The following is a 15,570-nucleotide window of genomic DNA, read 5'->3' on the forward strand; positions in this document are numbered from 1 at the left end:
TTTGTATGTTAAAAGTGTTATATAGTGTATTCTTACAATAAAGTAAGCTAGAGAAAAGAAAATGTTATTAAGAAAATAATAAGGAAGAGAAACTACATTTACAATACTACTGTAAAAAATTCACATCTAAGTGGACCCATGCAGTTCAAACCCATGTTGTTCAGGGGTCAATCATTAACAATTAAAAATTTTTTTTCATAGTTCTGTTTAAATGCAGAGGTAGAAGATATAAAATTGCATGCTCAATGATATATAAAGTCTGATTTGTCCATTTTCATTATTCATTCAGTTTTTCTCCTCTCTTTACATTGATAATCTAGAAGTTTCATACAAATTAATTCAAGAGATAATTTTCAAATTAAATAACCTCAAAATGCACAGTTTTGTCCCTAATAATATATCATAAGTTGTTCTCACCTTAAGTTTTTCGTTTACTGGTTTCACAGGCAATCCCCGTAAATGTGATGGGGCAGGAACACAGACATTCTCCCTCCAGCAGAATCACGGTACCTCCATTTTGGCATGGGTCACATTTTCTCGCACTGAATTCATTGAGGTAATCTTCAATGGCATTTTCCAAATTTTGTTTCTTTAGATGTGCGTCTTTTATTTTAACTGGAACCAGATTATATATAGGAGATAGCTACAAGAAAGCAAACCATTTAATTTCAGGACTTTTTCTACTGATGGAGCTTGTGCAATACCATTCATTGGATTAGTTGTTTATGAATTCATTAATTCAACAAAGGCTTATTTAATGACTGGTATTGGCAGATACGATGTTAGCTTTTAAGACTATAGTAGTGATCAAAACAAGGCATGATCTCTGTGATCATGGAGATCACATTACAGAGATAAGAAGACTGATACTAAAATAATCAGATTGGGGTGCCTGGGTGGCTCAGTTGGTTGAGCCTCTGACTCAGTTTCGGCTCAGGCCACGATCTCATGTGTCATGAGATAGAACCCGGAGTAGGGCTCCATGCTCAGTGGAGAGTCTGAGATTCTCCCTCTCCCTCTGCCCCTCCCCCCACTCTCTCTCTCAAATAAATAAACAAATCTAAAAGAAAAAAAAAGACTATAGTAGTGACCAAAACTAGGCATGATGTCTGTGATCATGGAGATCACATTATGGAAGTAAGAAGACAGATATTAAAATAATCATACAGATAAAATTAAAATGGAAACTATGGTAGGTGCTATATGGGATGGGTACACATGTTTTAAAAATGCACAACTATGGATTTAAACTTTTCTCAGGATCATGTATTAACATTATTTTTCGAATTGTTTTTGCTGACTTTTCCGCTCCTCTTCTCTTCCAGCAGCTAGCCAGGTGCTCGATATCTCTTGCTGGAGTGGGGGTTTGTGTGCAAGACCAAGATCAGAAAGCCCCTAAAGGCAAATTCTTTACTGACCTTCTCCCCCACACCCCCCAAAAAGCCTGAACTCACTGAGAAAGTTTTGCAGGGAGAAGAAGTGTAAGAAGAATGCCACTGAGGGAGGAGTTTCTTCCAGAATTAGTACGTCTCTTAAGTAGCAAGAAATCATAACTAGATCTCTGGCAGCTATTTTAGGAAGTAGCAGGATCTGTGGCGTGCCCCTAGGGAAGCTAGGTCCATATCAAGGTCCATATCAAGGACCACGGATCCAGTGAACATGTGAGTTTGAACAATGAGGTTACCACCACCATGGACTAAGTATTTATACATATCATATTCCCAATTCCCAACAGACGTTCTTGTATTAAGTTGGGCAACAAGGAAAGATCTCCCTGAAACCCATCTGACACATGAATAAAGGATGAATTTTCTAGCAGTATGAAGGTATCTCAATGTCAAACTTAGACTTAAAGAAAATGAAGTAAAATGATTTATTCTGCACACTTAAATTCCTGGAGTAAGATACATAGTTGTTACAACTGATGCAGGGAAGCTTGGAAAGGCTTCCCTGAGAAAATGACCCTTAAGTTGAGATTTGAGGGCCAGAAAGAAGAATATTCCAGTCCATAGAGAATTCAAAAAGTTCTTATGGTGTATAAACCATAACATATATTGAAAGTGTGTATCATGTGTCTATATAAGAGCTATTTGAGTAAGTATGTCATTAGAAATTGAGACCCTTGAGCGGCAGAGCACTTTGAAACAGGAGGCCACAAAATTTAAAAGAAATTGGAATCCAAAGACTCAAGAAAGAGGAGATAAAAAAAATATACCACAAATTCCTGCATAAGAGTAATGATGGATTAAACAATGTCAACTGATTTTTTTTTCCTCTGAGGACAATGACAAAAGCTGAACAAATAAACCAAAATTAAAAATCTGCTTGAAGGGGCACCTGGGTGGCTCAGTCGTTAAGCATCTGCCTTTGGCTCAGGTCATGATCCCAGGGTCCTGGGATGGAGCCCCGCAATGGACTCCCTGCTCAGCGGGAAGCCTTCTTCTCCCTCTCCCACTCCCCCTGCTTGTGTTCCCTCTCTCGCTATGTCTCTCTCTGTCAAATAAATAAATAAAATCTTTAAAAAAAAAAAATCTGCTTGAAGGTCCTGGAGAACTAACGAGGTAAAACTTACTAGGCTAAGATCTGGGAGGTGGTGGAAATGCAGTGAGGTGAGCCTAGTGTTTTTGGGCCACAGTTCCCTTGACACATTTCCTAATTTGGAAACAAGCAGCAGAGGGGCTGAGGTAAAGGAGCACAAATTACTGGGCTGGGAAAAGAAGGTTGGTATTCAGGGACAGCAAAGGAAAACAAGCCATGCTTTGGGTTGGGACACAAAAGACTACAGCCCCAGAAGTAAGAGGGAATTGGAAGTGGGGTAGCTCTGGCAAAGACTGCAGTCTGGTTTGCATTAGAATAATCTTGGGGGTGCCTGGGTGGCTCAGTCGGTTAAGCATCTGACTCTTGATTTGGGCTCAGGTCTTGATCTCAGGGCTGTGAGTTCAAGCCCCTCATTGGGCTCCACGCTGGGCCTGGAGCCTACTTAAAAAATAAAAATAAGTTAGAAAAAGCCCCCAACAATCTTGAATCATTGTAACCCCAGAAACATTCCAGATATAAATACATATTTTCTTTGGAGGAAAATAAAATCATCCCAGGCCTCAAGCTATTCCTAGAACAATTTTTAAAGTATAGTATCCAGCCCCCAATAAAAATAAGTAGGTACCCAGGGAAACCAGGCAACATGAATGAGAACCAGTAGGAATGCTAGAAACTAGAAGCAGAGCTGGGAGGATGCCACGATTCGATTGACCAGACTTTTAAAGAACTATGTTTACATGAGCAGGGGGATAAAAGAAGAGATCAACAATTTTAGCAGGAAACTGGAAATTATCTTTTAAAACAGGAGATTTGGAACAAATAAACAAATAGAACTATTATACCTAGATATTATAATATTCCAGTTACACAGCAGCTATGATACAACGAAGCAGTTAATGAACTGGAATATAGGTCAGGAGAAAGCACTGACAAGGAGCCATAAAGAGATAAGGATTGGGAAATACAAAAAGAGGGTAGGAAAACATAAAAGACAGAGTGAGAAAGTGAAAGATCCATATAATTTGAGTCCCAGAAGGAGAGAATATTTAAGAAGCAGTATTTGAAGAACTAGTGGCTGAGAAGAAAACAAGCCTGTGAAAGACAAGAAGGTACCCTGGGAATGAGAAGCAAGGTTACAATTTTTTCGTTTCACACCTAGGCCTAGCAGAGTAAAATTGCCAAAAAACAAAGGCAATGGAGTAAATCTTAAAATCATTTTTTTCTTAAGATTTTATTTTTAAATCATCTCTCCACCCAACATGGGGTTCAAACCCACAACCCAGAGATCAAGTGTGCATGCTCTACCCACTGAGCTAGCCAGGAGCCCCAAATCTTCAAATCATCTCAGTAAACAGCCATAGTACTTTGAAAGTAGACTGATATTTGACTTTAATAGATACAATCAATAATATAAATTGTTCTAGAACAATGAGATATTCATAGGAGATTTTTTTAAAAGATGACCTCGAAACTTCTATCACTCATAAAAAAAAATCTAGATTGATTGTAGATCAAAAAGTAAAAGCAAAACAATAAATCTTGAAGTAAGGAAAGATTTTAAATAAGACACAACAGTACTAACTATAATGGAAAGAAATACATATTTGAATACATCAAAATAAAAAAAAAATCAACATTATAATTCCTGACATGATGTACTGAAAAGGACACAACATCACTTCCGTGGCATTCTCGCCAAAATGCATAACTTTGGTCTTCTCTAAGCCTAAATTGAGAGACATTTGACATAATAGATGGCCAAAACCTATCAAAACATGTCAAGGTCATGAAAGACGAGAAAAGTCTGAGAAACTGTCCCAGGATGGAGGAAACTAAGGGGACATGAGAACTAATTGCATTGTGGGATTTTGATTGGATCTCGGAACAGAAAAAGGATATTAGGAGAAAAACTGGTGAAAATTAAATAAGGTCTGTGGGTTAGACAATGTTACTTTTCTGATTTTGATCAAATGTATGATGGTTATGTAAGTTGTTAACATTCGGGGCTGCTGGTTTATAGGGTGTATGTGAACTCTGTTCAATTTTTGTAGTTTTACTGTCTGCACTATTTATGCAATTTTACAGTAAGTCTAAAATTATTTCAAAATAAAAACTGAACGAGAGAACATCTGTTATAAAAAAAGTATCATAAAGGGTGAAAATCCTCAGGTGAAAGAAAACATTTATAATACTTTTAAGTGAGAATAGGTTCATATCCAAAATATACCAAAAACTTCCACAGTCCACACAAATGTTCACCAGCACACACTGTTTTATGAGTTAGTATATAAGATTTAGATTTCAACGATGTCCTATTTATTTGGAAGAAAGTAGCCTCTTACCCACGTTGCCACATTGGCACGAACGGCATAAGCATGTGATGGAGTTATTGTGATTTTTAGGAAAAGAAGTTCATCTTGTTTTACCCTTCAAAAGAAAGTCAAGGCCAGATAATCTAAGATACAGGAATAGAGGGTCATGGAGAAACTACAGTGTGGACGAAATGCATAAACAGTGTTCCAAGAGATAAAGACGAAGGTCATTTAGTGACCGAGGTCTGAGAGGAGCCTCAAACCCTGGAGGCAAAAGTCCCACAAGAAGACAAAGAACAATTAAAATGTACTTCGGGAAGTGTTCCTGAAGAGCCACATCTTTTTCTGATGAACTTTAGCTCTTTGCTAATTAAGAAAACAGCTCTAATTTTTCTCCTATCCTAGCTAACTCTATCTTTCTACCATTTGTAGATATATTTGCAGTGGATGTAATCTGTCACGAAACTTGCCAACATACAAATAAATGGAAATATAATTTAATATGAAGTACATTGAGGTTTCTCACAGGCTTCCAAACTAATTAAACTATGTGCCAAATCCAGTTTGTTGATAGAAGGAGTGTTATTTTCATCCCTATACAAGAGAGTTCAGAATGATTTTTGCCATGTCTTTATAACTGTAATGACTACAGAACAGAGCACTGGTACTCCAGCTCTTTAAAATACTTATGCTCTTTAACATCCGGTGCATCACTGCTAACAGTTGCACGATATAACAAAAATGGTAGGTAAATAGTTCATTATGTCTCAAGTTGATCCAGAAAGAGCTTAATATAGCTTGACACGTAGGTACATAAAGTTGGTTGAGGGAAATGAGAAAGGGAGAAGAGAGGATGGAAAAGGCAAGATGAAGGCAAAAAGCAACACAAAATTCATGCCAGGAGGACCCCCCCCACTGGCATGAGTTGGGTCACAAATTTGGGTATATTTTCTAGTGCATTGAGTAAGACAACTGACTGTAATGGTCACATGCCTGTAAGAAATATTTACATGATTCCCAAGAGACACAAAATGATCCTTAAAACTGAGATTAAAGAGTAGTATCTCCTGTGAGTTCTCATAAAGGAGACATTAGTATTATGTAACATCCTTTTAGTAAATAAATCAGTGAGTTACATAACTTTGGTTTTTAAAATGCCAAAATGGAACTTTACAGGAAGCCAACTTGCTCTACGCTAGCTATACTGATCTCTGCTGCTTTGCTCTAGAGGAAATAATACACTTTAGATATCTCAGGCCATCATTAATAAATGTAATTTCCTCAGCTGACGTTTTTATAACTAGTTTGTAGCAATAAGCTTAAGAAGAAACCAAGTTCAGCTATCTGTTGAGCTGAAATGTAGAAATGTTGTGTTAACATTCAGGCAAGCTGGAAATAGAATTAATATACTTTCATGAAAACTGAAGCTCTGACAAAAGTTAATACTGAAGGAGAGGCCCTATCTCTGCATGAAGGGTGGAGGAAAAATTCTTGGGCTGGGTTAACACATTCCTCAAGAAGAGGTTTGGGGTCTGCTAAAGCATGCAGGCAAAGCAAGAATCAGAGCCACAAGGTTATTTTTATTTTTATTTTTCATAGTTTTTATTTTATTTTTTCTTAGTTACTTTAGCATGGAAAAATATGTTATGCTATGTTATGTTGTATATAATAACTGTCTTACTTAGAAAATCTCTGTAAAATTCTTTAGAGTGTTATAACTTCCTAGTGTTTTCTCCAAGATAAGCTATTTGTAACGTAAATACCTAGATAATGGATTTAATTTGCTCAGAGGATTAAACATAAACCAGTTAATAGTTTCATGTAGGTGGGGAGAGATTTCACCAATTCTTTAAATAATTAAATAGAAGCGTCAACTATTTTAATATTAAGACCATCCCTGGTGTTTGAACATGTCATCCATAGATAAGAGAATGCTTCAACTTACCAAAGAATTAATTGGTGATTATAGATTGTTTAATTACCTCATGGAATAGCTTCTAAACCAGAAAAACACTTCTACTGGATTTATAAAATCAAAATAAGTTGCAATCTATTTTGAGGTCAAACCAGACTATATATCATATTCTTTAGGGATTTAAAAGTCACACAAAGTCAATAAAACACATAGTATTCTACTATTTTCTGCACTTCTATAAGAAGATACATTTTTAAAAGTGGTCCCTGGGTGACTTACTGTAGTTGTCATTTTCTTAGGTAGAACATTCATATGAAAAGCCCAGGCTTCCAATATGTAAAGAAAGAAACTTATACAGGTAGTTTAGATGGACTGCCTACTAATCTAAAAATCTGGAGATCAATAGTTGCCCTTGAAGATAAGATAAACTATATTTTGCATCCAGCCAGTGGGACTGTCCAAACAGAGTTGATTAAAGTCTTTGAATAGTTCTGGCAAATCTAGTAGTAAATCTTAGGCAGATGTTTTATTTACTTGAGATTTTTTAAATTGGCTCTAGATTATGGTAGATGATGATTAAGACCTTCTCAGAGAACAATCTTGGATCTCTACAAGGACAGCTGAACTTCCTTTGTCGGGATGAGAAGACAAGCCAGTTTAAGTATCCATGTGGATATAAACATCTTTCTAAATGAATTCTTTTTTATTTAAGATTTTCTGACATAGATTTATTTTTACTGAGTTCAAAATAATGAATTTAAATGTGATTTAAACATAATAAAATAAAAGGGTACCTTTTTTGGGGGTGGGTACCTGGGTGGCTCAGTCGGTTAAGCATCTGCCTTTGGCTCAGGTCATGACCCCAGAGTCCTGGGATGGAGCCCCACATCAGACTCCCTGCTCAGTGGAGCCTACTTCTCCTTCTGCCACTCCCCCTCCTCATGCTTTCTCTCTCTCTCTCTCAAATAAATAAATAAAATCTTAAAAAAAAAAAAGACTTGAATTTCGTATATAGACACGTTAATTTGGCCAACTTTTTTCCCCTGTTTGTCCTACTTTTGGGACAAAATATTTGAAGTTTCATAGATATGTTAGCATATCTATAAATGGCTAGGTTTCTATGACTTAAAGGGAAAGTAGATTACAATTTTCCAGTTTCTTAGTTCTGCCCTCATATAAATGTGATGGTTTTGGTAGCTTCACTCACTCTTTAAAGACAACAAAAGGGGGTGAAGGAATAAAAATTTCCAATAGCCTTTATTGGATAGTCCTATCAAACTATGATAGGACTTTTGATAGGACTATTCAAACTAGAATAGTCCTATCAAAATCCCAAATGACTGTAACTCAAGTTAATCAAACTGAAGTTGAGGGTCATCAAAGATAAATCTGACCCAAGGGAGAATTGTGAAACCTACAGGGAAAATTGAAACCTATAAAAGGAAGTAGGAAAACAAATAAGGAATAAAGGAAAACACATACCCTTTCCACTAAGTTTGGGGAGAGAGTGATGGGGCTAAATGAGACTAGCATTTATATCTTTACAATTACAATGCAGTTTGTTTCTCCTGGAAATAAGGACTAATGGGTTTATAAACTGAAGACTATAATCAAGATACAAAAAAGAAAGAATTTCTGGACCCTAAGAACTACTCACCCTTGGTCTTATTTTCTGAGACCTTATGAACTTCCCTTTCATGAAGGCCCTTCTGATTCTCCTGTGTTGGAAGTGGTGCTATGATGCCCCCTGAAAGCAAGGGACAACCAGGGGCAGATGGAAGAGAACTGACAATTCTTGGGCACCAATTTTGTGCCAGTCTGTGCGAGAGGCTCTATGCAAACAATGCTACCGAATCCTCAAAATAAACATGAAGCTCTGGAAAGTGTAGGGTTGCAGAGGTCAGAGAACTTTACATGTTCAGAGGACAGAGATCAGAACTCAGCCTGGGTTGGTGTGAGGCCACAGGTCATGCCTCTCCTCTCTGTCCTGCTTCTTTCCGGGGATGAGATAGCGGTGCGTTGGAATGCTCACATCTCTTTCAGATGAAGTTAACTTCATCTGAACCCACAGTTACATTGAATAAGAAAATGTAAAAATCTCCTATTTGAAAATAAACATTCCTTACTTTTTGGTTTATGAGCACTGGAGCATCATTTAAGGAAGTGGCCCAATTTACAAAGTCAGTCGTATCAACCGTCTTGGCTCCTTTGAGAAGCTTCTCTTTCAGTTCATATGTATATTTTTGGGTCCCTCCTCTTACGAGTGAAATAACGTCATCTATGATGCCATCACGACTGATGTTTACTGAGAAGAGAAAGAGGATATAAGTGAAGCATTTATAGTTCTGTGACATTTGATTAATATTTATTGAACCCTTTCATAAAGTATCATCTAGTATATTTATTGAATTTTATTTATGTAATTTTTTTTACCCCAAATCTCCAAGACCAATTTTTATGGGTAGCCAATGGAAGACTTTAATTGTCTTAAAAAAATAAAAACAATATGACAATTGAGATACATTAATGATTCCAAGTTCATCACTTATGCACATGCACACATGACTTTGGGCTACACTATACATTTTTTGTTTCAGACTTACCTTCATAATTACATTTTATATAGGTTTGTTTTAAACTATTTTAATATTATGAAAAATCAAAGCATATAAAAAAGAATCAGGTGAAAAGCAAAATTCTTTCCATCCCACATTCCTACTTATCTCTCTCCTTCGATCTCTCCAGACTAAACCACCTTTAACAAAATTTGTGAATCTTACAGAGTTGTAAATTTTTCAAACTGGAAAGGAATTTTAAGGAGTTTTTGTTTATCATTTTTCATTTTTATAAATGAGAAAACTGAGACTCAGACAGGTGGAGTGACTAGCCCAAGACTAGCTTAAGGGGTAAATATTGAAATTAGGACATTTTATGGCAAGTTCAGTTTTCTTTGCACTTCATCAATGGTTTCCAATCATGGCCACACGTTAGCCGTTGGTATGCTTTTAAAAATATCAGGCTTTCTTCTGTCTGCCTCCCCACTATCATTTGATTCTTTAGAGGTGAGCCTCAACCATTTGTATGTCTGAAAATACTCTCAGATTAGATTAGAGTAAAAACTGAGAACTCCAGAACTACCTCATGCTTGTAAATCTGCTAAATATTACCAACACAAGCAACATTTTTACCAAAGATATTTATGTTCTTAAAAAGGTTATGCACTGATTGAATGTTAAGGATAAATTGGGATTTCTTTTCCCCTCAGTTTTATTGAGATATATTGACACACTGTAAAAGTTTAAGGTGTACAGCTTAATGACTTGACATACACATATATTGCAAAATGATTACCACAATAAGTTTAGTAAACACGCATCACCTCATAGAGTTTACAAAAACTTTATTTTTTCCTGGGATGAAAAATTTTAGTATCTACTCTCTTAATTACTTTCAAACATATCACATGGTACTGTTAACTAGTCATCTTGTTGTATATTACGTCCCCAGTATTTATTTATCTCATAACTGGAAGTTTGTACCTTTTGACTCATTAGATGAAGGTGGATTGGGGGTTTTGAGTCAGGTGGAAGGCTGAGTTAGTGGAATGGTTTTGGTCTTCTCCTTTCTTAAAGGTCACACAGGGTCCTGCCACTAGCCTATTCAGAAGCTGTGTTAAAATTGGGGAGAAAAAAGGAGATCTTTCTTGAAGACATTTCTCTACCATTGGCCTTCTACCATTGCCATGATAAATATGAAATCTACAATGACCATGCCTAAAAGCCTTTCCCAGAGCTGCATGCCGTGTGCCCTGTACAACAGTGATTCCAGTGAATACATGTCCATGGGTTACTTGTGTTTATAATGGTTTGGAAACCACTATAAAGATAAAATAATTTTGAAGCACTCTAAGCTTTTTTTTAAATAAAGAAGATAGACAATAAGGAGAGTTTACAGTGACAGAGCACTGCTCATTGACAACGCCCCTCTTTTTTTTTAAGGAGTGAGTTAGGTTATACTTACCAGTTCCACCTTCACCCCTCTTTAAGCAATCATTTTTATTAATTTCTCCCTTGACTTCAAGTCCAGCTTTCAGAGAAACATCCAGATGAAACCCGAGGCATCTCTGTACATCCCTTAGTTCAACACCTGTTTAATGTATTTAGTTGAAAATTGTTAAATAACGTTTATCAACATCACAAATAAATTCCAATTTTTGCTATTTTGTAAGAACTGTACTTACTGGGATTCCTAGACATTATTACTGAGCTCAAATGCAAGGTCATATCGGCCCTGATTTGTCCTTATGTTAGAATTTAGTGGCCTCCTTTTGAATTTGCTTGTCAACTTAATACCAAAGGACATATAAATTTGCTCCTTGTTTGAAAGGGACATAAGTCAGAATAGGGCAGTTATAGTAAAGTCCTTTACCTCTAATAACATGGCAGGGAGACACTGACATCTAACATATATTGAATACTTATCATATACACAACATCGTTCTAAGCATTTTGTATGCATTAATTAATTTAATCCTCACATTGGTCTTTTGAGGTAGGTTCTATTATTGTCCTCATTTTACAGATAAGGATATGGAATGGCAGAGCAGATAAGTAATCTGCCAGTGGAATTCAGCAATTAGCCAAGTTAGTATTTGAACCAGAGTTGTCTGGTTGTTAAGCACTTCTCTGTATTGACTTCATAATTTGGTCGTGGGATGCATCAACATCTCTTTATCCTCTTTGGAAGACTCTGTTCATTATTAAGGTAGCTAGTTATTGCTTTGAGCAGATGGCTTATATAGACGACAATTTTGTTTTGGTCCTATGAATGCTACTTAGTAGATAGCAGTCTCGGAAGCTGACTCACTGTGGTGTGTGGATGCCACAGTTTCTAGGAAGAAAAATCCTAATATTTAATTCAAGCATATAATTTATTATCTATTTAGAAGAGAGAATAATAATTTTATTTTAAGGGTAAACTGCCTCAGTTCATTGACTGTGTCGGTTTTTGCTCTTATTTCTTTCAGATCATACACACACACATGCCAAAATGCTTTATGAAAAAGGAAAGGGAGAAGTTAAGTTAAACCCAGGGTTTCATGGTGGAATTTAGAAGTAGGGATCTGGGGTATTCAGGCATTCATTTATTCAACAAATATTTTTTGTGTACCCACAACTAGTGAGAACTTGAGAAATATCAGGTGGCTTTCCCCATGAGAAAGGGAGAGGGAGGATAAAAATGGAAGACCATGCTAGAAATCCAGAATACGAGATTTCCAACCGTAACCTAAGAAGCATAAAGACTTTGATTCTGAAGATGGGGATGAAAATACCTAAGTGATCCCAGTGAACTTAGCTTCTCTACCTCTGCTGTGGACCTTTCATGTTCAGAAAGGGTCTGGACATCCCAAATCTAGGAGGAGGACATGGCTTGGTCTTCAGGTATTGCCAATGAAGAAGTGAGAAAGATGACTTCCCTCTCAAAGATACCAGAACTGACCTAATGATCCTTGTCTACTAAGGCCAGATGCTAAGTAAATTTAAGTGGATAGGTCTGAGTTATCCAAGATTAAAAATTTTAGCCCATGGAGCTTTTTCACCAAAGCAACTCTTAGCCTGAAGTGTTCCTTGTGTTTTGATCATCCTTGTTGAGCCTTTCTCTCCTGATTTTCAGGTTACTCAAGACATAGTCCTCGTGTGCCCCTCGCCCATATGATATCTATCAAAATAGCCTACCAGGCAGGACTCATGAGACTTCATCATTCTATACATAGCCCTGTAGGGCAGTATAAGCCAAATAACCTCATATTCCTCTTCCCCTGGCAGTGTTTCTCCCTGCTCAAGACTGAGGCATCAAGAGCAATTTGTTCTGGCCAGGTCATATTTGTTTTGTCTATATAGTGCTTACCAACTATGGGGGCAATGTCAGACTTCAAGTTCATAGCCATATCCCATTCTTCACTTGACACAGATAGAAGCTACAGGGAAGGAGCCATAGAAAAGGTTTTTGCCAACACTTCCCTCCCTAAGAGACACACTGAAGAACGCTGAGGGCAGAGAAAGGAGATATGTTGGTGCCTATCTCCTCTTTAAGGAATATTATAACTAGAAATAATGACTCACAAAGTAAATAATTAAAACTGATTAACACAGTCACTTTGCACCTACTTGATTCTTAAAAGGCTTAGATAAAGCTGTTAGGCCAGTATGGTAACCATGTAGTACATAGGCTTTTCCTGTACGTGTGGCAGACATTGATGATCCACCAAGACCTTCTTTCCACGTTCCAAGTGTGGTCAGAAATCTACTCAACATGGACCCAATTCAACTACCACCCTATGATTAGACTTGTCATAAGATGAGGTAAAACTGATTTTTCTACCCTTGCTTTAAGACACCAGACTTATACAATCTTAACATTACTTTCTTCCTCCTCCCTAAAAGAAAATAGAGAACAATATTTTCCTTCCAATACTGAAGAATCCTTTGGAAGATAATTGTCATACATATAATTGGACCACTTATTGATTAAGAAATAGATTATGTAAATTATGTCTCTTGTACTTTTTTCACCTTTTAAATAGTATGTCACTAGAAGCAGCATCACCAATTGATATTAAATTACAGTACAATTTTGTGCATTTCTCAATAATGCATGACCAAGTCATCTTGTTTGAGGTAGAAGTCAATTTGCTGTCTGATAGGGTTTTAGATGCCAAAGGGCAGGGAGAGAGTTCTCTCAAAGAAGCAGGACTTTATTTTAAAACCTTTAACCATTGAAAGAGATCAGCAATAGGAATAATGATTGGCTAAAACAACATCAGAAGTTAGAACTCTATTTCCAGGTATACCTTTCTCTTTCATGGATGCTTTATCCAAAACATATATTAGTTCATAGAATCCTCCTAGAGACCCAGAGCTACTGTAGTGGGTTCCATAGGTTTCCAAAAATGCAAAATATTCCCCCTTTGCATAGGTAGTCGGCAGAGCTTTTATATCATCCAAGAAAGTTGTTGTCAGCATGACATCCCGACTTCTCATCACAAATCTCCCCAGATGAATTATTCCTTTCACATGCAGAAACACTTTTTCCTTGATTGTAGAACAGAAGAAAAAAAATATGAGTTTCATAACCACTATTTTAAATTTAAAAATCACAAAATTTAAAAATTACAAAAAAATCATAAAATTTAGAACTTCCCCAGGCAACAAATGTTTTAGCAGTGACCCTAGATGACCACTTTAACCCAGTAGGATGGCAAACTCAAAATGTGGTTAGTCCCAACTGTTGATGAAGATGGGCAGCAATCGGAACTCTCAGCACTGTTGGTGGGAATGTACAATGGCCTAATCACTGTGGAGAACTGCTTGACAATTTCTTGTAAAAGTAAACCCACATCTACCCTGTGGTCAACAATTCCACCTCTACATAGTTACCTACGATCAGTGACAAAATAGTCCACAAAAAGATCCATATGAGACTTTTAGAGCAACGTTAGTCAGAAGAGCTTAAAACTAGAAACCATTCAAATGTCCAGAAATAGAAGAACTGATCAACAAATTGTGGTATGTTCACAAAAAGTACTACTAGTTAGCAATAAAAAGGAATAAACTACCAATACACGCAACAACATAAATACATCTCAAAAATATTATGCTGAGTGAAAAGAGTCAGACACAAAAGAGTATGTACTGTATGATTTCATTTACATGAAGTTCTAGACCAGGTGAAATTAAGCTCTGGTCAGAGAAATCTGAAAAGTGGTTGCTTCTCAGGCAGTAGGGGATTGACTGAAAAGGGCATGAGGGAATTTTCTTGAGGTGATGGAAATGTTTTATGTCTTGTTTGACAAGGTGGTCACACAGGTGGATACAAAAGTCAAAACTCATGGAACTACAGGCTTAAAATATTTGCTATTTACATTATCACTTGTAAGTTATACTCCACCAAGTTGATTGTAAAATGTTGACAATGGAAGGAAATGTAGACATTCCATATGCAGCCCAATCTTCTCATTTTGCAGACGAGGACACTCTGATCCAAAGGTATCAAGTTATTTGCTCCAAATCACAAAAATAGTCTTTGGCAGTGATTGGAACTACAATCCTAGGTCTCAAGTCTCCCTGCTCCTTCCTCTATGTCCTTTCAATTTTTTATAACAAAGATAGGATAAACAACATTTTAAGAAATGCAAGCTAAATGAGTGAATAGTTAAGCATTCCTAGGGATGATGTCTCAAATTTCCAGGAGAAAACTGAGGCAGTGACAAAGAACTATGTGTTTCAATGCCACAGACTATCCCAGTCAAAACTAAACTACAATGGACACCTATGATTTGTAGACGGTTCGTTTAAGTTTCTCTTGCTATAGTAGTGGTTAACACACGTTGATTGCATAGAAGTTGAAAACATTTTATTATTTTTTAAAAGTATATGTTGGTGTATATGAACATCACACCAAACTTCCTGTGTTTCAGAAGCACAACTGTTCACATTGTATGGCTTCAGGTGATGGTCAGTGATTCAGTCTTCAACAATGAATTCGCCTTCTGATGACTTGCATAATAATTCTCAGTGGAGTCTCAAGGATGCACAAAACTTATTTGGACTCCTCATTGTTGCTAAAATTAAGAGGTATAACTTGTCAGAGAGACGTTAACATTCTTTGGCTCAACTTATTTCAGAGGTAGATCTTAGATCATTTCCATCCAAATACAAAGTTGTTCCTTCCATCTTAGATAATAAAAACAAAATCTCTCGGCCTCACTTGTCTAATCATTTGCTACCAATTTCTTTGCCTTCATTA

General features: G+C 36.6%; 1 protein-coding gene across 1 annotated transcript in view; it reads right to left on the reverse strand.

The window, feature by feature from the left end:
- Positions 1 to 265: 265 nt before the first annotated feature.
- The window catches only part of LOC118006469 (complement component C9-like), a 48,118-nt gene continuing 32,813 nt past the window's right edge, over positions 266 to 15,570 (reverse strand). Inside the window, exons 7-10 of the mRNA XM_034999136.1 lie at positions 13,616 to 13,856; positions 10,786 to 10,911; positions 8,892 to 9,070; positions 266 to 643 (exon numbers count right to left, since the gene is read on the reverse strand). Coding sequence (XP_034855027.1) covers positions 419 to 643; positions 8,892 to 9,070; positions 10,786 to 10,911; positions 13,616 to 13,856 — 771 coding nt within the window. The 3' untranslated portion in view covers positions 266 to 418. The remainder of the gene's footprint in view (positions 644 to 8,891; positions 9,071 to 10,785; positions 10,912 to 13,615; positions 13,857 to 15,570) is intronic.

Source organism: Mirounga leonina, unplaced genomic scaffold (assembly GCF_011800145.1).
Source record: "Mirounga leonina isolate KUSES-001 unplaced genomic scaffold, KU_Mleo_1.0 Mir_97, whole genome shotgun sequence".
Lineage (NCBI taxonomy): Eukaryota > Metazoa > Chordata > Mammalia > Carnivora > Phocidae > Mirounga > Mirounga leonina.